Source organism: Vulpes lagopus, chromosome 4, assembly GCF_018345385.1.
Source record: "Vulpes lagopus strain Blue_001 chromosome 4, ASM1834538v1, whole genome shotgun sequence".
NCBI lineage: Eukaryota > Metazoa > Chordata > Mammalia > Carnivora > Canidae > Vulpes > Vulpes lagopus.
The window spans coordinates 99,207,298-99,232,537 of record NC_054827.1 but is presented as its reverse complement, the minus strand read 5'-3'; the positions used below and the strand labels follow the sequence as shown (position 1 = coordinate 99,232,537).

General features: G+C 38.2%; 1 protein-coding gene across 7 annotated transcripts in view; it reads left to right on the top strand.

Annotated features, from left to right (window-relative positions):
• Positions 1–25,240, top strand: part of TJP1 (tight junction protein 1) — a 244,509-nt gene that overhangs the window by 140,897 nt on the left and 78,372 nt on the right. For 6 of the 7 annotated variants that reach the window (XM_041751851.1, XM_041751848.1, XM_041751847.1 and 3 more), the window contains exon 3: positions 21,465–21,521. In XM_041751851.1, the coding sequence (XP_041607785.1) occupies positions 21,465–21,521 (57 nt within the window). Of the gene's footprint in view, positions 1–819; positions 955–21,464; positions 21,522–25,240 lie in introns of those variants that run through there. The other variant, XM_041751850.1, reaches the window with a different exon arrangement.

The window sequence follows — 25,240 nt, the reverse complement described above, 5'->3', positions numbered from 1 at the left end:
ACCGTGGGTGTTTACCACGTGAAGGAAACTACTGTCAGGTGTTCGCTAGGCCCGCCTTTGCAGCCGCCCTTTGCAGCCGCCCTTCCGCGCGGGGCTGAGCCATCGTGGCTTGCGGAGGAACAAGCGGACAAGTCGAGAAAGCTTTGGTACAGAGGGGCTTTCTCCTCGGGGGGCGATTTCTGCCGGACCTTTGACTAAAACAAAAAACAAAACAAAACAAAAACAAACAGGAAGACTCGCATGCCAGCGGAAATTGCCCGGCGAGTACTTCGGGACTGGGCTTTTCCTTCCGCGCCTGGGGTCGGACCTCGGGAGGAAGCGGGCCCGGGGCCGCCCGCCCCGCCCCGCCCCGCCCCGCCTCGCAGAGGCCCCGCCCCCGCCGTGGCCCCGCCCCCGCCGTGGCCCCGCCCCCGCCCAGCCGGGCATGCTCAGTGGGCCGGGCCGGGCCGGGCCGGCAGGTTTGCGTGGCCTCCCGCAGTTGCCGGCGCCGGCTCAGGCTGTGGACGCTGGGTTCCCTACGCCGCGCCCGGTTCCAGGGAAGTTACGTGCGGAAGCCGGCGTCTGAGGGGCCAGCGGGCGGGCTGCGGGGACGGCCGGAGGCCCCCGGGCTGCCCAGCGGTGAGCGGGCGGGGCCGCTGCGTCCGGGCTGGGGGAGCTCCGCGAGGCCGAGCGAGTGGCCGCACTCGGAGGGAGGCGCCGGCCCGGCGCGCCCCGCGGAGAGGACCCGGGCGGGGCGGGCGGGCGCTTCCCGGACTTTTGTCCGAGTTGAGTCCCCTCCCCGTGGGCCGGGCCTGCGCGGCCGCCCCCGCCCCCAGCCCCGCTCGCTCCCGGGAGATGTTTATCTGGTCCGTGGCGTGAGGAGCCGGCGGGCCGGTGGCGCGGAGTTTCGGGTCCGAGGAGCCTCGCGCGGCGCTGGAGAGAGACAAGATGTCCGCCAGAGCCGCGGCCGCCAAGGTGAGCGCCTCCGCGGCCGCCAGGGCCGATCCCGAGCGAGCGCGGCCGCCTGCGGGCGTCGGGCCCCGCCCCGCCCGGCCGTCCTCCCCGCGGGCTGCTGCTGCCCCGGCGGGCCGCTGGCTGCGGCTCGGAGCCCCGCGGGCGGGGGCCCGGGCGGGGCGGCGGGCGCGCGGGGGTGCGGCCCGGGGCAGGTGCATCGCCGCCGGCGTCGGTGCCGGGCCCCGCTCGCTGCGGGCGGGGACGCGCAACAGGTCCGGGCCGGCGGACTCGGCTTCGGGAGCGGGTTCTGCGGGGCGGGCACCCAGGGCGAGCCCGCGGCGGGCGGGAGGTCGGGGTTCGGGGTGCCGCCTCCCCCGCCGGTAGCGCAGTCCTGAGCGGACTGGTTGGTCACGGCGAAACCGTGTAGTTTCGGTCTGATGTCACTCCCCGTGGTATGCGCGCGCCGGCGATAAGACGTCGAGGCAGCCGGGCGCTGCTCTGTGTGTAGTAGGTCGGCCTTCCCCCTCCGCACTGTGGAATCTACTCAAGGTGTAGCATTGAGAAAGTAACCGCTTCACACTTTTTTTAATAGTTTAATTTGAAATAAACTTTCAGGAGTAGGTAGCATAAAATACTACAGATGGACAAGGAGATGAAGTCTAAAAAATAGCATTAGGAAGGACTTGTGGGTGCAGCAGAAGAAATAACATTTTTTTTCCCTGTCATTTTTCATGTGCTTTGCAGTATTCAGGCATTTTTCTCAGTGCTGTGAAACCAACTTCTGTGTTACGTCGAAAAGCTCAAGTTGGTAAACTCAAAATCCGCCCTTCCTGTTTGCACATTTTAATCTTTCTCCTACAGTAGTGCCTGCTCTTTTTAGCAGTTACAGACACACAGAAATGCGAATTGTAAATCTCTCTGAAAATCAGTTCATTACTTCAAATAGTATCGAAGTACTTAAGATAGTGGTTTATGTGTTTATTTTTTCTTTTGGAAACGTTTGTTCATAGCATCTGGAATGGAAGTTTCTGAACTCAGGATTTTTTCTGGGAGGCAGAAGTCAGCGGTTACATTTAGTAGTGAATATATTTATACATGTATTTAAAGAATGTAATATTCTTTCTTTAAGAAACTTTAATTTGCACCTTTTTGACCTTATGTTGATGAAGAACAACCTAAAGATGAAACTTGAGCCAATGACTTAGAATAAAAAACGAAATTTTGCTTAGATTTTAAAATATTTATATTGTTCACCCTTTAGGGGTTTCCTAGGTGGAAGGGCCCTGTTTTCATATTACACATAATGTCACTTTGTTCCTGAGGTGGGATCTCTGATACTTGATATCCAAGACAACACACTTCATTTTTAAAAAATTACTATATTTATATAAATACTATGTATATATACTATATTTAGTATATTTTATGTACTATATATATAAAAACCTAGTAAGTATTTATTACTGTATTTCAATTCAGGCAGCGCTACATGAGGAAAATGCTACCTCACCAGACAACACACTTTAAAAGGGTTATTTCAAGTATGGAGAGAAAGAAGTTTTCAATGGCTTGTTACAGTAAAATGATTTAGAAGGAACAGCCCTTTTCCTCCTGAATTATGGGGTTGAGATTTATAGCATGTTGAAAAGCATCACTAGTTGAATATTACATTGTAGGAACATGTGTGTTTTTAAATATTTGTGAGTAAAGTGTAAGCTGAAAGCTTATTTATTTTAAATGCTGTATTATGAGCCTACCACAAAACCTTTTGTAGAACAAGGCAGGTAGGCTGTAAAAAATAGGCGAAATGAAAGAATATTTAGCCATTTCCCTAAATCGCATTTAATTTCTCGAGGTGACTAAAAATGCTTACTACAAGCCAGACTGTGTACTTAATACTATACACGTGATACTTTTGTTCCCCTACTCTAACCCTCAGTTTAAAAAACAAAAAGAAGACCTTAATTTTGCAGCTTGCTTTTTTGTTTTAATTTTTTTTTTTTTTTTTTAGTTTTTATTTACTTATGATAGTCACAGAGAGAGAGAGAGAGAGAGAGAGAGAGGCAGAGACACAGGCAGAGGGAGAAGCAGGCTCCATGCACCGGGAGCCCGACGTGGGATTCGATCCCGGGTCTCCAGGATCGCGCCCTGGGCCAAAGGCGGGCGCCAAACCGCTGCGCCACCCAGGGATCCCCTGCTTTTTTGTTTTAGCAGAGTAGTTTGTAGAACTCTTCTCTAAGCCAGTGCCTGTGGTTCTGTATCTTTTTGTAATAGCTTAATAGTCTGCTATCCTGAGAATATGCTGCAGATCATCATTATCTTATTGACAGACATTTAACTTGTGTTCAGGATTTTGCTTTTGTAATAAGTAGCTTTATATTTATATCTGTGTACTATTGTGTTAAGTTCTTAAAAATGGAATTTCTGGATCCAAGGGTATGTGCATTTAAAAATCTGGTAAATCCTACTAAGTTTTTCTCAGAGAAGAACATGCCTAGGGAATAAATGCAACACTTGTTGGTAAATTTTAAAGGACATAAAACCTGAGTGAATTAGATGTGAGGGAGTTGGGGAGAGTCAGTATTATAGAATATACTGATTACCCCAAGTCGATTTATGTATAAATGTAATAAAATTCCAATTAGAATTTCAGTGGCATTATAGAAAACTTGACATATTAATGAGAAAGTTTATCTGATAAAATGAATGAATGAAAGCCATGAAATTTTGGACAAAGAAGGCCCTACTAGGAAATCTAATGTGTTATAAATTTGGAGTAATATAAAGCTTCTGTCAGCTCAGGAATAGACAGTGGAACCACAGAATCCAGGAACAGTTTTGTATTTATGAGCTTTTGGTGATTATCATCATCAGCAATCAGCATTAAGGTATTGTCCTAAGTGCGTAACATGAATTAACTGATTTAATTCTTACAGTAACTCTATGAAATGAGCATTACTATTATCCCCACTTTATGATTGAGGAAATTGAAACAGAGATAAAGTAATTTGCCCAAATTCACTTAGCCAGCAAGAGCATAATGAAATAATGCTTATTTTATAGAGTTACTATACTACAAGAATATTGTAGATTACTGGGGAAAGGATGGGTTATTTATTCAGTAGGTTATGCTGGGACTGCTGGTTATCCTTTTTTTTTTTTTTAAATGGTAGTTTTCTGCTTTAAACCATAGACTCCCCCCAAATCCAGATGACATGTTTGAGTAAGAGCAAATAAAATAGATCATAAAAAAGTACACCTGAGTTAGAAAGGGCTTCTTTGTACGTGATGTTAAATAATAAAGGAAAAGGTTTTTATACATGTAGTATACATCTGAATTGCAAGCATAATTAATAGAGCGCCTTGATAATAAAATTATTCTAAAGTTGAAAATAAGGATTTGAGGGTGGTTCTCTGTCTCACCAAGGAGTTAATTATATAAGAAAATGGTGTGAATAATTATTAGGAGGAGGGTTTCCTATTGGTTGACTCACAGAAAGTGGCTGAAGGAAGTTACAGTGGCTTGTGGATTTTCAAGCTGTTTCACTTTGGAGGAAGCAATAAAATTTAAGGTTGCGCTATCATTTATGTTTATTACATTTTGGTGCTTAAACGTTTCCATTATGTTTAAGGGACAGTGTTTTTTTTCTTGTGGTTATTTCTAAAATTATAATGTATAAAAATCATTTACATCACTTAATTGATTTATTGTATCAAGTAAGGCACAGTGGACTTTTCTTATTTATTTATTCATTCCTTCATTCCTTCATTCAGAAATGCTGGGCATGAACTTGAATTCCAGGGCTTGAACTCACAACCCTGAGATTGTAACCTGAGCTGAAATCAAGAGTTGGACACTCAATTGACTAAGTCAGCCAGGTGCCCCTGGAATTTTCTTAATAGTGAACATTTGAAAGTTACGAACTGTAGAAAATTAGTCTTTACAGGTAGGAATTGTGTTCTGAGCAGCTGGTACAATGTAGTTTTAATTTTGGTACTTACTGATCAATGCATATTTGCTGCATATTACTTTAAAAGTAAAGGAGAAACTCACCGAACTTTATGAGAATTCGGTTGATTATGTCTGCCAACTTTTAATGAGCTTCACTGTAGTAATATTTTTCTAGATATGCCAAGTTTATGCATTACTTATTTTTCACTGGAAATATTTTAATAGTATTTAAGGCAAAAGGCTTTTATTTATGTTAGCATTTCATTTATGGTTAAAACTAATTCATGTTCTTTGTTGATCGTCTTGACTATATTTATGACTCAAGTTCATTTTTGGACGGCCCTGTACGACAGTGACTTTTCCAATCATACTGTGGCTTTTTTCTCAGGTTGTGTAATGGCACAAATTCCACTACACTGTTAGGAAAGACACACCCTCCCCCCCCCCCCCTTTTTTTTTTAAGATACAGATGTTTTCATGTTAGGATCTTACAACCTTTGTTTTATATTTAAGGACTCATGCTGGGGCACCTGGGTGGCTCAGGCAGTGGAGCATCTGACTCTTCATTTCGGCTTAGGTCGTGATTTCAGGGTCGTGCTCAGAAGGGAGTCCATTTGAGAGTGTCTCTCTACCCCTTCCTTTACTCCTCTTTTCCTCTAAAATAAATAAACTCTAAAAAAACACCAAAAAAACACCAAAAGACTCGTGATGCTCAGTGATTACTGTCAGTGAGTGATAGAGGAGTCAGCCATCCACAACCAACAAATAATGAATTTGAGACCAATCTGTGGCTTTGAGGGCTGTAATGCTGTGTAGATAGTACTGTTCCCTGTTTGGTTTGAAGGAAACAGATTACAGTAGTTCACTCATTTTTTCAATCCTGGAAACAATGTACTGGCTCTGACTTTTACTTGCTCTTTAATCTTTTTTCTATTTAGAGACCAAATGTAAACTCTGTACAGTTCTAAGAATAAAACAGTATAAATAAGAACATCATATCACCATGCTGTTAAGAAAAAGGTCTTAAAAAATAATTTTGGTGAAAATTTGGGAATGTAGTCCTGTTTCTCAACAAAACCATGACATGGTTCAGTCTATTGAAAGACCATGAGCCCAGCTATAAATTCGTGTGTGGGACCACCCATCCCTGACTGCTCAGTCATACCTCTTTTCAGGCTCCTGTGCACACATGTGCGCTTGGTATCTGGTCCTGACTAAGCATTGTGGCTGAAGACAGCCTAATGAAATGAGCAGGTATTTTTTATTAGGAGAGTTTCTGGTCAAATGTTAAATAAGATTAAGATATAGTTGTTGATGACTAGTATGATATTTCTGAAATACTGGACTGGAACTTGCTTTGCATCTTTGGATTTTGTAAGGCAGTCTTGAGAAACCTTTTGAGTTTAACAGCTTTTAATCTGGGAGGAAGAGAGCGACATTAGGATAGTTTACTGAGGGTTTTTTAGTTGTGTTTTTTTTTTTTTATTTTGTTTTGTTTTTACAGTTTACTGAGTTTCAAATTTCATCCAAAATTGATAGGCTTCAGAACTGTATTTCCAGTGCAAGGCAGTAATAAATATAGCCCTTTTGGTATCTCTGACCTAGAGTGCTTCTTTATTTATTTATTGTAGAGAAGAGTAGCTTCAGGTTGCTCCTTTATGGGTTAGCCAGGTGCTTTATTTCCATTCCTTCTGAAACAGATAAATTCTTAATAATGAGAAGTATGCCATGAGTAAATGAGTAGGGAGTTTCATTTTATAACTTAAAAATGAATGAAAAGAATAGACTCTTGAGTGATCGACTATGTCACAAAAACATTGCTTCAGAACAAGAGAAAACCTGTGTTGCCAAAATTTGAACCATAAAACATAGCATTTGAGACTTAATAACAAAGCCTTGACTGTTACATATGTAATGTTAAATATTGAGTCTCACATGGCCCTTAACTTTGGGATAGATCAAAAGATAAATTTCTATTCGTGTTGCAGGTATATATCAGAACCACCGAACTCTTTCGTGCTAGTGAAATTCTGGGAAGTTGACTGATAAATGACCTCAATCATTCTAGTTTATTGTGCCCAGAAGGGATGTGAAAACAGGAGCTAATATTACTTTATATGGATACTAATTAGGAACGTAAGGTTAGCATATGCCTCTTCTAATTAAAAATTTTTTTGATTTGCCAATTTTTTTTTTTAAATAGGATATATTCCCAAGGAGTGAAAGTTCTTTTTTTCTTCTTCTTCTTTTTTTTTAATCTTAGGATTTTTTTTTTTTTTTTTTTTTAGATTTTATTTATTCATTCATGAGAGACACAGAGAAACAGATACAGGCAGAAGGAGAAGCAGGCTCCACGCAGGGAGCCTGATGTGGGGCTCGATCCTGGGTCTCCAGGATCATGCCCTGGACCAAAGGCAGGCGCTAAACCGCTAAGCCACCCAAGGATCCCCAATCTTAGGAATTTTCACTTTTGAAATTGTCATTGGTAATCTTTGGGGTTTGTACAGTTTCTGATGACTGAATTAAACTTAATTACCTCTCAAGTTCATAATTATAAAATCCAGGAAGATTTTGGTAATTAATTTTTTGTTGTTGTTGTTAACCCAAGAAACATTCATTGAGCACATTTTGTTTTGGATCTCTGTCCTCTAGAAGCTTATAGTTTCCAGCCGCTTTATACTGTAATAATCAGTTGTGATGCGTGTTTTACATTTCAATTTTACATTATTTACTCATAAAAAAATATGAGCACACTTACAGTCATTTTATAATAATACAGCATTTTATGTGCCTTTTTTGTTTGGGGAAGGTGGTAGAGTCTTATCTAGAGCCTAGGCTTGCTCTAACACATGAGTTTCAGTATTTTTCTTTGTTAATTTTAAAAAAATGTTTAATTGAATCTGGACACAGCCATGTAATTGTGTGCATGTGTTTGGTGAACGTATCTCAAAAGGTGAAAAATGTTAAGAAAAAGGTTAAGAATTAATTAGAATTTATTTACATACCTAAAACTCCTTGAGAATACTAACATGGAAAATGCACAATATGCTAGCTGCTACTTTTTTTTTTTTTTTTTTTATGATAGTCACACAGAGAGAGAGAGAGAGAGAGGCAGAGACACAGGCAGAGGGAGAAGCAGGCTCCATGCACCGGGAGCCCGATGTGGGATTCGATCCCGGGTCTCCAGGATCGCGCCCTGGGCCAAAGGCAGGCGCCAAACCGTTGCGCCACCCAGGGATCCCGCTGCTACTATTATATTTAGGGTCTGACAAGCTGTGAAATACGGAATAATTTGAGTTTTTGAAATTTTACTTTACATTCAACAGATACTTATCGGGAACTTAGCACGTGCCGGGCCCTGTTGTAGATGCTAGAGATGGAACAGTGAACATCTCTATACACATGGAGCATTTTAACAGTGAGCAGACAACAACAAATAAAATACTGTACATGATGATAAGTTCTAGAATTCCTAACATGCCATTTCTGGATCATATCCTCCTTCTCCCAAAGATTACAACTATCTTGTCTTCTGTGGTACTCATTTTCTAGCTTTTCTTTATAATTTTACCACTTAATTATGCATTCCGCGAACACAGTAGTTTTGCCTGTGAGATTTACACGCACAGAATCTTCCAGTGTGGATTCTGTTATGTATGGTTGCTTTTGCTCAGCATTGCTTTTGTGAGATGTGGGTAACTAGTTCATTAGTTTTCATTGTATTCATGGATCAAATTCATAGTAATCCATTGTATGAGGACTTCACTGCCAAATCTACTTTGGAAAAAAAAATAGTTTGAAGTAGACTTTTGTGGGTTTTGTTTTTGTTTTTTGTTTTTTTTTGTGAGAAAAAAATTGTATTCCTCAATTCTCCTTTGTATTGTATTCCTCTAAGGGGCAAGAATTAGATAAGCCTATTAGCTAGTCATTGGAGTATAACAGCTCTGTGAAATAAAGTAAGCTGCTTTTGGTGTTCATATGATGTCTGCCTTCAAAAGTCAAAACTGAAGTGTTTAGTTTTGAGGATAATTTTATGACTAGGGTCTTAAAATTCATCATCTTAAAGTATATTTTAGTAAGTACCCATTTACCTGACTCTGATCAGACCAATAAAAGCCACAATCAAGAAAGTACATGCTTTGGACAAAGCAAGTAAAAACAGGCCTGTGTTTCAAAGTATAATGTAGGAAATCTTTCTCGTGGTGTCATGTAAAGAAACTTTGGAAGATTTATATACTGGTTGTTGTTTTTAAGTGTTATGTGTTGAAGTATCTGATCAAATGTATAACAACCCATATTTTTCTGCTCTATTGTCTATAAAATCAGAAAACAGTGGCCGTGGCAAGTAGATTTACATGTGTTGTAAGTATGAGAAAAGCGTGTTGATAATAAGTAGCCCCCCAATACTGAGCATTGATTCTGTGACAAGTACTAAGGTATGTATTTTGTGTGCATTGTTTTATTTAATCTTAACAGCTCTGTATATAACAGCTCTGTTATGTACTAGTGTTATCTGTATTTTAAATGTGGGGTTGAATTTCCTTGCTGTAGCTAATTGCACACCTGTTTGTGTGCTTTATAGTTCGTACATGCACGTGCTTATACATTCATGCGTTCTAAAGGAGTGTCATGGAGATGAGTGTGGAATGGTGTTAGGTGACTTTTAGATCACATAGGTAGCATGAATCCTGAAAGCTGGGAAACACACGGTGCTGTGGCAGTCAGGGAGCACAGCTGATCTGAAGGAAGTAGCTGTTGCTCAGCTCCAGCTGATTGTTGGCATGGAGGAAGGCAGGCCAGATCTTCCGGTTTTTCAAACAGGTTGTAAATCTGGATTTTTATGTAAATTATCTTGACTTACACATTGTCAGATGACGTCCTTTTTGTGCCTTTTTATTGTGAAATACAATACCTGTATAAAAGTACTTAAAGAAGATGTAAATTATTATAAAATCAACACCCATATAAACACCACCCAAGTGAAGAAATAAAATATTGCCAGCTTCTCAGAAGCTTTTTGTCTTGCTTGTTCCTAATAATACTACCCTAGTTAGGTAGCCTCAGTCTTGACCATAAGATCCATATGTTGTGACCTTCCTAGATAACACCTTTACTCCCCTAAGGCAGTGTGGTGACTTTATGTTTTTAAGATTTGTATGTTGTGTATGAATTCATTCATCTGTATAGTGTTCTATTGCATGAATATTCTACAGTTTATTCAATCTGCTGTTGATGGACATTTGGGTTATTTCCTAATTTGGTCTGTTAAAAGTAATGCTTCCATAAACACTTGTACATTTCTTTTGGTGCACACACATATTTCTCTAAGATATGTATTTGGGGATGGAGTTGCTCCTGGATTGTTTAGTGTATCTTCAATTTTTGTAATTGAAATAGTGATTGAATAATGTGTTTTCCAAAGAGGTTGTACCAGTTTGCAGTCTTCATCATCAGTGAATGAGAGTTTCTTTTGCTCTGCATTTTCACCAGTACTTGGTGTTATTAGACACTTCAATTTTAGACCTTCTGATGGGTCTTTTAGTACGATTTCTTTGTAGTCTTAATTTACATTTCTTTGACTAGATGAGGTTGAGCAACTTTTCATGTATATAGCCTGCCCAAGTTTTTTGCCTGCTTTTTTGTGGGACTTTCTTTTCTTATTGATGTGCTTTACATTTTTTGGATAAAAGCCAGTTGATTTTATGTATTTTAGATATGTTTTCCAGCATGGTGGTACTCATCTTAATGGTCTTTTTATGAATGGCAGCTCTTGATTGGTATGTGGTTTGAGGGTAGTGGCACAGGGAAAGGCCAGCCAAAAAAGAGTTTCAAGAGAGACCTCTCAGCTGGCCAGGTCCTGCACAGAGAGAGATCAAGTAAACTAAGGACTGGAAAGGTTATCATTGAATAGCCCTAAGTTTTCATTGCTTTACTATATGAATTTAGATTATGGAATCTGAATCTTGAATCTTTTTTCTTTGTAACATACAGCCACTTAATAGCTGTTCTCTCATCCGTGAAACACAGATAATATTGACAGTACCCACCTCAGGGTGGTTGTGCACTCAGCACAATGTTCAGCACGTTGTGAGCTGTTATGTTAAGCTCTATCTTTTAAAACCATTTTAAGTGAAGTTCATTTTAATGTTAGAGAAGAGGCACGTAGGAATTAGGTTTCTTTTGCATGTGTGCATCCTAGTATGAACATTTATGTGTTTATGTATGTACATATTTGCTTATTTGATACTGCACAAAGGTTGGCCTGTAGGTTAAGAGCCCAGCAAGATGTGCTATGGTTTCAGAGAAGTCTTTGGGCTCTGAGATTTTTTTTTTTTTTTTTTAAGATTTTACTTATTTATTCGTGAGACACAGAGGGGAGAGCAAGAGAAGCAGAGACATAGGCAGAAGGAGAAGCAGGCTCCACGCAAGGAGCCCGACATGGGACTCGATCCCGGGACCCCAGGATCATGTCCTGGGCCAAAGGCAGGCACTACACCACAAAGCCACCCAGGGATCCCGGCTCTGAGATATTTTTATTTTCTCTGAGATATTTTTGAAAAAATTTATTACAATAGCATTAAGTAAGAGACCTGCACTCTTTATTCTGATGGATTAGAGAATACTATTCCAAATCCAACACACAGCTGGAATATCTATCCAGTAAGATGAATGATTGATTAGCAAATTCTGTTCACTTTTTAACTCCTGAGCACTTAGTAGTTTCTGCTTCTTCCATCTGTACTTTGTAGCATCCCCTATACTTTCCCTCCTCTGCCCCAACACATGTATACATACATATATGTTATAGTCTCTCTGGATTCCTGTAATAGCTGCCTAAGTATAATATACCCCTTCTTTTTCCTTACTCTTTTCAAAATCCAAGTTTTACTAGCTTCCCACCCTCTTCCTAAAACTCCTAGACTTACTGCCTTTAGAAGACCAAAATCCATACTATGGTCAGTAAGCTTCTGGATTATTTGACCCCTGCCTATCCCTCTGGCCTCATTTTGCATCTTTCTCCTCCTTGCTGTGTTCTCAAACTATGCTGTCCTCTTTTTGGTTCTTTGTGGCTGTTACACTTCCTGCCAAGTTTCTCCTCTCGTAGCACTGTTTTTCTTTCTTTGAAGTACTCATTTAAGCCTGTGATTATATATTTAGTTGTGAATTTTTTTTTCTTCTTCTAGATTGTAAGCTCCATGTGAAGAAAGATCAGTACTGATGGTGTCCTAGTCACAGAACTTAACACGGTGTCTGGCATAGAGTAAACTCTCAAATATTATTTGAATTAGTGAAAGGACTTTCCTGCCCTAGGGGGTTCTTGCGTGTACTGTTTTTCTACCTGGAGAACTTCCCTACCTTTACCCTTTATTCACCAAGCACCTGTCTCAAGAATCACATGTCCTGAGCCCAAAAAATAGGTCAAAACTCTCCTTTAAGATCTCTATATGGGCAGCCCCTGTGGCTCAGTGGTTTAGCACTGCCTTCAGTCCAGGGCGTGATCCTGGAGACCCGGGATCAAGTCCCACATCAAGCTCCCTGCATGGAGCCTGTATCTCCCTCTGCCTGTGTCTCTGCTTCTCTCTCTCTCTCTCTCTCTCTCTCTGTCTCTCTGTCTCTCATGAATAAATAAACAAAATCTTAAAAAAAAAAATCTAAAAAAAAAAATCTGTATACTTTTTTCTTTGTAACATACAGCAGTTTGTGTTTACTTGTCTTCTGGTTATTTGATTAATATCTGATGTCTTTCCTAAACTTAGAGTGGCCTTTTTAATACTCTGTTACTCACTTGTAATAGACTAGGTTAAAGTCAGCCTAGAAACTCCTAGAAGGTGCTAACACATCTCTAGACCTAGCTGCATTTTTCTTTTCTGAAGAGAGAGAGCTGTTTAAGTAGCCATCCTATGGAAATTTATTTACTGGCCTGGCATCTTTGTAGCAGCATTCTTGATTTGAGTCTTCCCTAGATCAGTAATTAATTTCTGGCCCTCTCATTAAGGAGTGAACTTGTTGGATGAGCACTGGGTGTTGTATGAAGCGTTGAGTCACTGTGTTGTACATCTGAAACTGATACTACAATGTATGTTAACTAACTGGAATTTACATAAAAATTTAAAAACCAGGGAGATCCCTGGGTGGCTCAGCGGTTTGGCGCCTGCCTTCTGCCTAGGGTGTGATCCTGGAGTCCTGGGATCAAGTCCCACGTCGGTCGGGCTCCTTACATGGAGCCTGCTTCTCCCTCTGCCTGTGTCTCTGCCTCTCTCTCTGTGTGTGTCTCATGAATAAATGAATAAAATCTTTTTTAAAAAGTTAAAAAAAAAAACAACAGAGAAGACATACAGCTGACCAACAGATGCATGAAAAGATACTCAACATCATTAATCAGGGAAATGCAAATCAAAACCACAATGAGATATTACCTCAGACCTGTCAGAATGGCTAAAATCAAGAACACAAGAATCAAGTGCTGGCGAAGATGTGAAGAAAGGAGAACCCTCTTGTACTGTTGGTGGGAATGCAAAGTGGTGCAGCCACTCTAGAAAACAGTATGGAGGTTCCTCAGAAAGTGAAAAATAGAACTACCCTAAGATCCAGCAATTGCACTACTAGTTCTTTACTCAATACAAAAATAATAATTCATAGGGATACCTGCACCCCATTGTTTATAGCAGCATTATCAACAATAGCCAAATTATGGAAACAGCCCAAGTGTCTATCAACGGATAAAGATGTGGTGTTTGTGTGTGTGTTTGTGTGTGTGTGTGTGTATCACATATATATATAAAATGGAATATTATTTAGCCATCAAAAAGAACTCATTCTTGCCATTTGCAATGACATGGATGGAACTAGTGTAGAATGCTAAGTGAAATAAACCAGTCAGAGAAAGACAAATACCTGATTTCAACTCATGTGCAATTTAAGAAACAAAACAAACAAGCAGATGTGGGGAGAGGACGGAAACAAAGAAAGAGACTCTTAACTATAGAGAACAAACTGATGGTTAACAGAGGAGAAGGTCGGTGGTGATGGGGAATGAGTGATGAGCACTGGGTGTTGTATGGAAGTGTTAAATCGCTATATTGTACACCTGAAGCTAATATTACACAGCATGTTAACTGTATGGAATTTAAATAAAAACTCTGAAAAATTTTCTAGTCACCTCAAGTTAACCTTTCTTTTTTATTTTTTTAAGTGGTAGAATTTCATACCCATACAAAAGTAGGTGAACAATATAGAAAGTCCCCATATTACCATCACCAGGTACAGTTATCAAATTATGGCCAGTTTCATTGATACTTCTCAATGTATTGTATCTTCTCTCCCCCACTATTTTGAAGCAAGTACCAGACTTGTGTTTTTTATCTGTCAGTATTTGAGTATATATCTCTAAAAGATAAGAATTCTTTAAAAAAGAATGATATGACCATTAATAAAATTTAAAAATAACTTCCAAATTCAAAATCCAGTGTTTAGTCAATATAAAGTTTCCAGTTGTCTTAAATATGAGCTTTTATTTTTAAATGTAGTTTTTAAGAATTAGGATCTAAAGTTCTGTTTTGGTTGTTTGGTTTCTCCTAATTCTCTTAGACTATAAGGTTCTCCCAGGGCACCTGGCTTGCTCGGTTTGGTGGAGCATGCAACACTTGATGTTAGGATTGTGAGTTCGAGTCCCACATTGGGTGTAGAGATTGCTTAAAAATAAAATCTTGGGCAGCCCGGGTGGCCCAGCAATTTAATTTAGCGCTGCCTTTGGCCCAGGGTGTGATCCTGGAGACCCTGGGTTGAGTCCCACATCAGGCTCTCTGCATGGAGCCTGCTTCTCCCTCTCCCTGTGTCTCTGCGTCTCTCATGAATAAATAAATAAAATCTTTTTTAAAAAATAAAATCTTAAACAAAAAAGACTATAAGGTTCCTCCATCTCTCTTTTTTATCCTCTTTGTCTCCCTGTAGTTTTATTGGTGAGGAACGGGGTTGTTTGTCCTTATAATGTTTTGATGCTTGCTTTCCCGTGGTGGTTACTATGTTTTTCTGCCCTCTGTATTTACTCTTCTTTGGTCATTAGAGCCAAAGCACTTCTGATAGAAATATGTGAGTCGCACATGTAACTTAGAATGTTTATTAGCTACATCAAGAAGTTAAAATTAAACAAGTTAATTTTAACATTTTTATATAGTGCATATACCAAAAATACTACCATTTTAACTATGGCAGTTAACTATGACACTTTAGTTTCTCTATTTCCTTGTCTTTCACAACCTTGACACTTTGAGTGAACAGTGGTCAGTTGCTTTTTAGAATGTTCCAATTTGGGTTTGTGTGATGTTTCATGATTTGATTGACATTATGCATTTTTGATAAGACTACCACAGACATAATGGCTTGTGTTTCTCAGTGCATCATGTCAGGAGATGATGACATGATGATGATTCTCCATTTGTTAATTAGAATTTATCTGTAAGGAAGAGCTAACCCTTCTTTACTTATTTATTTGATTATTTATATCAGTATGCATTCACAGATAATTTATTCCATGGATTACAGTCTGTTAGTATTATTATTTATTTTGTTGCTCACATTGTTACAGCTTTGGCTATTGAAATCCTACTTAGAGCACTTTTTATTTTTTTGGTACAAGTGTTTAAGGTTCATTTTCCCTGCCCTAACCCTGGATTCACTCACTTGGCCAAGGAGACCTGATCCTTTTATTGGAGAATGGAATTTAGAAACCAGGATCTGTGTGCCCATTGGTACTGTGATGGTGATGTTCCCAGGCCCTTCCAGCAGTCACAGCTAGACAGGCACATAGGTTAATGTTTTCCCTATCCTCTTCAGTTGTGGTATTCCTTTGAAATAGTTTATTTGTTAAGTGTATTCTGTCTGGGGTCCCACCTCCAAGATCACCACCACCACCTATCTCATCCTGGTTGATATTCATTTATTTATTATTTTGGGGTATGTGGAACATTACTGTAGTTCAAAGCATATACAGAAATATATGCTCAGAAGTGTCAATTCTTCCTCGTTCCCAACACCCCCAAACCATTTTCTTTTCCTTTCTATTTCCTGCTTACCTTGTAATTTTTTAGTTTCTCATTTATTATTTCTGTATTTCTTCTGCACAGAGGAATGAATAGGTATATATAGCATACTGTAGATAGATTTATTCACTTAAAGGTATCTTACTTTTTTGTGATATTTTCCATTTTTATATTTTATTTTGGTGTATACTCCGAACAATAAATATTTTGTATTAGCTGATTGGTTTTCCTGGGTGCCCACTGGCTGTTCCTTTTCAGATTCCTTTGATTGTTCCTGTTTTCCTTTTTCCTCCTAAAATAAGGGTCATCTTAGTCCTTGGGTAATTGGATCTTTTCTCTTGGGTTCAATACTACTTTGTTGATTACTTCTAGATCCTTATCTACTCCAGATCTCAATCTTGATCTTCAGCCCTATATGCAGCTCCCTACTGCCTGTGTGTCTGCTTCAGTAACTTCATAGGCACCTTCAGTTTTGGATGTCTAAAACTAAATTTGTAATCTTTCCTTCGTCCTGCTTTTTCTAGCTGCCCAATTCAGAAACCTATCAGCCATCTTTAACTTTCCCCCCTTTTCACTTTAACTTTCTAACTGGTCTCCCTGCCTCAAATCCGTCTTCCGTGTAACAGCCTTCAGAATGAGGTCGGGCTGTGTCATGTGATTGCCTGAAATTCCTTAGTGTTTTCCCATTGAGTTTTAAGTCCTTAGCATTATATTACAAGGTCTGTTGTAATGACACTTTTGTAGCTTCTCTTTTTACCCTTTCCTCTTCCACAAATTGTAAAACTCAGCCATCTCAAAGCCAGCTTTATGTGCAACATCAACAACCTTGCTGATGCGACGTTTCCTCTGAAACTTCTCTCCACAATTTTTTTAACTGGTCAGTCTCCAAGCTTGAACTCAAACATTGCTTTCATGGGGACTCTGTCTCTGATCCTCACAGCAGACAGAATCCTCCTCTTCTACACCATTTATGTAGTGTTATACACTTTCTCCTTGGGCCCTTTAGGAGGAAGAGGGATCTATCTTTGGCCTCCACAATACTTAGGATATCTGGTAAATGTTTGTTGAGTGAATGAGTAAATAAGTGAATGGGTTGCTTTTAAAATTATAGCCGTAAGATCATAAAATTTAACTAGATTTTTACTCTTGGTTTATATCTAGATAATGTTTAGGGGCTAAGATTTTCCTTCATTTGTAGAACAGTTGCCTTATTTTATTCTGTTTTGGAGTTGGTTTTATTCCAATTACAGGTTCATCTTGTTTTGTCAGTTTTTGTGTCCTCCTGTCTTTCCCACATTTGATCTATAATCAGCCCTAAAGGACAGCAAAACTGCCTAGAATTGGGATCTGAAGTTTTGGCAGGAATCCTTTTAGAGTTGGTGATCTGAGTAGTGTCTTTGCCAGCTGGAGCTTAGAACAAAGAAACCAAACAAACTCTTGGCAGATTCTGAAATGCAGTTTTTTGCTTCTCCAGAAATTGTGATTCTAGTCAGTTGATGCTGATTTAGAAATGTATGTAGAACTGAGAATCCAGTAGTCATGAATTGCAGTCATTCTTGATGCCTTGCAGTACTTCACTAACTATTGAATATGTGACCTGTTTGAAATTGGAATTCTAATTGGACTACAATTAGAGAGATACAATCTAATAGAATTCTGGAGTTAGAAAGGACCTTTTACTTGAGATAATTTGATCCAGTTCTTTAATATTACAGGTGAGGAAAACTAAGGTAATTATCTAGTATGACACATTTGGGCTCTGATCTCTGTATTTATGGTTTAGTTCATTTTCTGTTTTTAATAGCATCTTTCCAGATTACTAGGGACTGATAGTGCTGGAATCCTGCTTTAAAGGACTAACGCTTTTTCCTGGGTCTCCCAGAAACTTAAATGCTCTGGGAAAGAGATTATAGATTTACCAGAAGATCCTTGTCCAATTTATGCAATTATGTATTATTTTTCTTTTAATAAGAAATGAGAAGCAATTTTAAAATAAGGATGTTGAGTTTTAACAGTCATTTATTTGAATAGGTAATAGATGAATTGATAAACACTACAAAAGGGGGGTCAGAGTGAAGATGTAAGGTATTCTTAGATATTCTTCCAAAGGAAACCCTCTGCTCCCCTTTTTCTCAAGTGTCAAAATTCTCATTCCTGACCATTTTTTGTTTGTAGTGCTTATGAAAATAGTGTTTAATTTACCAGTACAAAAACTTTTATATCAGTTTTAGTCTTCAATTTCTGAGTAATTTATTGTGATCACTTTTTAAGATTTGAGAGAGATGATGATTTTCAAACATTGCAAAGTTGAAAGAGTTTTACAATGGATACTTGAATACTGACAAATAAGAGTCTACCATTATATTTTGTTATATTTGCTTGTCACAGATCTGTTTGTTCATCTGTTCACTTCTCTCTTCATTCAGAACTCCTCATAAGGTCTGCCTAGTATCATACAAACAGCCATGAGACAGAATTTTGCTGCTTTTGCTACTGAAGGAAAACAAAAGCTATAGAGAGTAGAGAGAGGACATGCTTCATGATTTAACCTGCGACTACATTTTTGTTTTGTTTTGTGGTTTAAGTTGATAGGATTGGCAAGGCATAATAATATAGATTAAATCGATTTAATATGCTGGTCAAGAGCCTAACTAATCACCTTTTTATTTTATTTTATTATTTTATTTATTATTTAATTTATTTATTTAAAAATTTTTTTAATTTTTTAATTTATTTATGTTAGGCACACAGAGAGGGGGGCGGGCAGAGACATAGGCAGAGGGAGAAGCAGGCTCCATGCACCGGGAGCCCGGCGTGGGATTCGATCCTGGGTCTCCAGGATCGCGCCCTGGGCCAAAGGCAGGCGCCAAACCGCTGCACCACCCAGGGATCCCCTAATCACCTTTTTAATGTCTCATTCTCTGTTGTCTTCTTGTACTACATAGGTCTCCCTTGTGATAAATCAGACTAATAAGGCTGTTTGGCTTTAACAGAGAAGTGAGCTATTATATTGCCCTTTCTTGGGAAGGCATTGAATTAGTTGAGATGTGTGCTTTCTAATCTTCCAGCAAAGAAACATACTCATTTTGATTGGAATGCCTAGAACAGTTGTTTTAGCATTTTTAGTTTTTCCCTTACCCAAAGAAAATAAATTTCTCTTTTTGTACTTCTCTTGAAGCTTGTATATTGAGACCTTAATATTTACATTATCTACATTTACCAACAGTAGAATAAATATTTTTTATAATTAACTGTAAAACAAAATAATCTTCTTAAATACTGTTTGTTTCCCTAAAACAAAGTTAATAATAGATATTTGAAGTTTCAAAGGAGATTTGGTGAATGTGGTTTGAAATACCTTAGCAGTTTATTCTGATTAGGAGTGAAGAAAGGAAAACAAAGGGATAAAATAACTAATGAAAAAATGTAACTCCTAATCCCTTCTCTCTGAAGATGATCATTGTTAACATTTTGTCTCCTTTTAGCCTTCCTGTTACTACTCATGTTTAAGCATAATTAGGATAACAATATATAAGCTGTTTCATAACCTGTTTTTCCCTCCTTAACGTTAATCTCCTTGTTTGATTAACATTGTTTTACAAAATAGAAAAATCTGAGGTCATTAAAATCATATGGAGGATGATAAACTGCTTCATACCAAAGAAAGTGTTATCACAGTACTTGCTTGTTGTCAGATCACTTTTCCTTTGCACTGATAGGAAAGAGATTAAAAAGGCAGTGGAGCAATGCTACTGGTTAAAGTGGATCAAGAAAAGATGAGCTTAGAGCTATGCAAGCAGTTCTCATTTTTAATAAGTCAGCTAAGATTGGACAAACTGGCAATTGTTGCAGATATTTTTATCACGTATATTTCAGTAGGACTCTCAGTGTTTAGCAGAATTACTCGTATCATCATTGCTTTACATTAATGGAGGAATTTTGTTTTTAATACATTAAATCCTGGTCAATTTCTGTGAAAAAACAGAACAGCTTTGTTTCTAGCAGAAGTCCCATTAAAGGGAGGTTTTGCTGCATTTGATTGGAAGATTGAAACAAAACCTTGGTAAGGTTGGTAGTTTTTATCTATGGGAGTGAACAGAGAGATCCTTTCTCTCCCTGTCCTATTCATCTGGCAGGAAAGTTAATCTAGTTGCTTTGAATTTAGGGAAGCAGGCTTTCTTTATAGGGATTCATTTTCTAAAGTGGTATTAATCTTTGATTAAAGATGCTGTGGGAAAGGAGAAATGGGTCCATGACACCTTGATGGGAATATTCTCACAATGCTAATGACAGTGTAATAGAAAACAGATCTCACTTGTGAAATTGGCATTTATAACAGTGGGTAATCCGTGATGTTCTGAGAATATCATACTCAGCATTCTCCCCTTCTACCCTGCCTTTTGTTAATTCTGGAAAGGCCTTAAAATTTTTTTTTGTTTATAAATATATTTTTAATAGCGCCAGTTCCATGAAATGATAATAGTAAAAGAGACTGAATTACTTAGGCCTCCAAAAGCAATTAACCCAATTTCTAAGAAATTTTTTTCTGAATTTTTTAGTGTCAATGCCTTAGATAAGATAGTAACTTACTTCCCTCTCTCATAAGACGTTCTTGACAGGAGGCAAACCTGAACTACACAGTGGTTTGAGTAATCCCTGAATTGGAGCTGATGTTTCAACTCTATGATGATTCTTGGGGTATTTTGTAGTTGCTTGTTTTTCTTTCTTTCTTTCTTTCTTTCTTTCTTTCTTTCGTTCGTTCGTTCGTTCTTTCTTTCTTTCTTTCTTTCTTTCATTAGCATTAATTCATTTTTTTAATTTAAATTCAATTTTCCAGCATACAGTATAACAACACCCAGTGCTCATCACATCACTTTCCCTCCTTAATGCCCATCACTGCGTTACCCCATTCTCCCACCCACCTCCCCTGCTGTTTTTTATTTGTTTGTTTCGCATGTGTGTGCATGATACATAAATTAGAAAAACTTTTTTTCCTTAGGGTTATAAACAAAGCTTGAGAAGATAGTTTGTAGCAAAACTGAAACTAAGTGGAGCAGTAGTGTTTAATTGTGTGATTTTTTTAAAGCACCAATGTCCAAATCTATGTAGTGGTCTTATCTGGTTTCCTGTAACATGTATATTTACAATTACGGAGTTAAGAGGTATTTGACTTTTCCTTCCTTTGTACAACGTAAGGAATGCTTTTTAAAATGTTTTGTGTGTCATCAGATATTTTAAAATAGTACTATTTCAACTTTCATTCTTTTTCTATCTGATGTTAAGTATAAAGTTACAGAATTAGCTGCCATGAATGAATATAGAGCAGCATCTGTGCAGATTAAGTTAAAAACAAAGGAAGTTCCTGCGTGTAGTTTCCTATCTATTACAACAAAAATAAAAGAAACAAAAAAGCCTTCCATAATTATTTCAGAATATCAAATACTAATAGTATGAGATTCCAGTGTGCAAATTGCTGGATGTTCTCACTTTATTAATGACATTTTCTTAAAAGATAATTTGTTTTTCTTTTCCTTTATCAGAACACAGCAATGGAGGAAACAGCTATATGGGAACAACACACAGTGACGCTTCACAGGGTAAGTTTCTGTTGCAGTAAATAATCTGTGTATAACTCAGGATACTGGCAGCTTTTGAAAACAATAGAGAAAAGCCAGATGTCAGGAAGTCAGAAGAAAGGGAAAAAACTTTTCTATATTCCTTTGTTTAAAATTAGAGTTGCAATAAATTCTTTATTAAGGTTAAAAGTGAACATGATTACTTTTTCGTATGTCCTTTTGGTGGTGGTTAGCTTTTTTTTTATTCCTGATGTAAGAAATTACAAAAATTTTTAAAAATTTGAGCCATCAGATAAAAGACATTGTATGATGGTATAAATTATAAACTGCTTCAGCCTTTCTGATTAGGTGTGCTTGTATTGTAGGCTTGGGATTTAAAATCAAACCAAGTTGTGAGTAATAAAATCCTAAAAGATATTCTTGATTTGAAATACATAGACCCAAGCTATTGCTTATGCAATTTCAGGTGGACAGAGAGCAAATAACAGTAAGCGATAAGAGTAAGAGCTCTCTCTGAAGTGAGACTGTCCTGAATATGAATTCTAGTGCTGCCTCCTTTCCTTTAGAAATGGGCAAGTGATCTAACCCTATGCTAAAGCCTGGGTTTTTACAGGCTTAAAATGGGACTAATGGCAGCTCTTCATGCTTAACCTGAAGTGAGCACCTCCCATAACTCTCCCCTATTCTGCCTTTGAAGAGAGCTAACTCTTCTGATTACTCTTGCCCTTAAAGAATGAATAGAGGAAATTAGATAATTTGAGGGGGGGGAGGCAAAGGGAGAAGGAGAGAGAGAATCTTTTTTAAAATTTATTTGAGAGAGTGAAAAAGAGAGAGAGTAGGCACAGTGGGAAGGGGAGAACTCGCATGCTCCCCGCTGAACAGGGAGCCCAACGTGGGGCTCAATCCCAGGACCCAGAGATCACAACCTGAGCTGAAGGCACAACTGAGCCACCCAGGCACCTCAGGAGACAGAGAATCTTAAGTAGGATCCATACTTAGTGCAGAGCCAGGCACAGGGCTCCATCCCACAACCCTGAGATTGTGACCTGAGCCAAATCAGGAGTCAGCTGCTTAACCAACTGAGCCCCACCAGGCACCCCAAGATCAGAGATTAAATACTTCATAGTACTGTTTTCTACCAACTGTGTCCATTGTTAGGAAAATGGCAAGGTGTAGGTAAATCATATTCCTGAACTCTGCCCATGATTATTTTGTGAATGTTTGAATCTTCACATAATAAATAATGGGTAAATTAATTATTAAAAAACAGTGATTTCAGGGATCTCTGAGTGGCTCAGCAGTTTAGTGCCTGCCTTCGTCCCAGGACGTGATCTCGGAGTCCCGGGATTGAGTCCCACATCAGGTTCCCTGCATGGAGCCTGCTTCTTCCTCTGCCTGTGTCTCTGACACTAGCGTGTGCTCTCTCTCTCTCTCTCTCATGAATAAACAGATCAACTCTTTAAAAAAATAAACACAGTGATTTCAGATAGTTGACTTTTTTATGCCTCCCTAAATGGAAAAAGAAATCATTAAGTAATAATGACCTTAACTTTTAATTTTTAAGGCTAAAATATGGACAATTCTGAAATGTGCTAATAGATAGCAAAATATTTAAATCAGATTAAACGTTGTAAAATAGCTTCATACCTTGTAATTATTAGATTGTTGTGATGTAATTTGGTATTGTGTATGTCACCACATTACATTTATTTTAATACCTTTATTGCTTTTGTTGGTATAATTTGCATATAGGAAATTTGTCCTTAGTGTACAGTTCTGAGTTTGATAAATTGACATAGTCTTGTAACCACCAGCACAACCAAAATATCGAACGGTCCTATCACCTGAAATTTTCTCTTGTACCCATTTGTAGTCAACTTCGTTCCCTCACTCTAGCACTTGGAAGTCACTGATGTGTTTTATGTTCTCTACTTTACCTTTTTCACAGGGTCATATAAGTGAACTCATATAGTGTGTGTGTGTGTATTTATACACCCCCCCCCACATGCACGCAGTATATATGTATATATGTAGCCTTTTTATTTTTTTTTATTTTTGTGATATGTAGCCTTTTTAGATTGGCTTCTTTTAGCTATTTAAGATTTCTCTAGGATGTTGCTTGCATCAGTAGTTTATGTTGCTGTTATTTTTAGGTCCTTCTTATTGCTTGAGTACCATTCCATTGTATGAATGTAGAATAATTTGGGTTGTTTGCAGTTTTTGGTGATTATAAATAATTCTCTAGTGTATAGGTTTTTGCATGAACTTAACTTTTCATTTCTCCTGGTTAAATACTTAGGAATGGACTTGGTCTGGGTCTTAGGGTAAGTTAATGTTTAACTTTGTAAGAAACCGCCAAACTGTCCATACCATTTTGCATCTCAGAGTTCTTTTGCTTTGGTATCCTTATCAGCACTGAAATTATCAGGGTGGGGGGGGGGGAGTTCCTGCCCTAATTTTAGTCATTCTAATAGGTGTGTAGTCATTGTGATTTTGCTTTGCAATTGTTTGAAGACTGATGGTAATATATATCTGTGTGCTTTTCATCCATGTATCTTCTTCGGTAAAATATATTTAAATCTTTTGCCCACTTTTAATTGTGTTGTTGGTTTTCTTTTTATTGAGGTTTTTTTTTTTTTTTTAAGTTGTGGTAAAATACATATGAAATTACTATCTGTTCAAGTCCTTTGCCATTTTTTAAATTGGGTTGTTTTTAGTTATTGAGTTTTAGGGATTCTTTATATGTTCTGAATATTGACCACTTAGCAGATATATGACTTGTAAATATTTTTTGTCATTTTGTGGATGGCCTTTCATTCTGTTGATTGTGTCCTTTGGTGCACAATCATTGTTACTGTGTTTGAGAATTCTTTATATATTCAAGATACAGATTCTTTATCAGGTATTGCTTTACAAATATTTCCCCCTGCCTGGAGCTTGCTTTTTTCCTTCTCTTGAGAGTCTTTTGCGGAGAAGTGTCAAATTTTGATAAAGTCCACTTTGTTAGTTTTTCCTTTTATCAATCATGCTTTTGAGATGTCTTTGCCAAGCCCGAGGTCTCAGGTTTTTTTCTGGATGTTTTATTTGAGTTAAATTGTGTATATGTTATATGAGTTGAGGGGGCAGAAATTTTTTTTTTTAATATGGATGTCTACAAAATTTTGAGCAACCATTAGTAAAAGGATTATCCTTTCTTCTTTAAATGTTTTCTACTTTGGTCAAAAATAGGTCTTTCCCTAGTCTGTTTTGTTGCTCTAAGTGTCTGTCCCTTCTGCCAGTTACTTCTGCCTTTGTTACTGTAGTTTTATTTTAAAAGAGAAATCAGGTGGTGTGGATCCTGCAGATTTCTTTTTTTTTTTAATTGTTTGACCATTTTAGTTCTCTTGTGTTTCTACATAAATTTTAGAATAAGTTTATCAAATAAAATCTGAGATTTTTATTGGGATTGCATCTACAGAGTAATTCAGGGAGAATTGACAGCAATATTGAATCAAACTTTGAATGTGATGTATCTTCCTCTTCTTTTATTTTGTTAATACTGTTTTGTAGTTTTATTTCTTCTTTTTGATCTATATACAGTTCATTTCTTTCTCGTGCCTTATTGCACCTGCTGTGTTGTTGAATAGGAATGGTGAGCAGACATCCTTTCCTTATTCCTATTTATTTATTTATGAGAGAGAGAGAGAGAATGAGAGAGAGAGAGAGAGAGAGAACACGTATGAACGAGCAGAGGGGGAGAG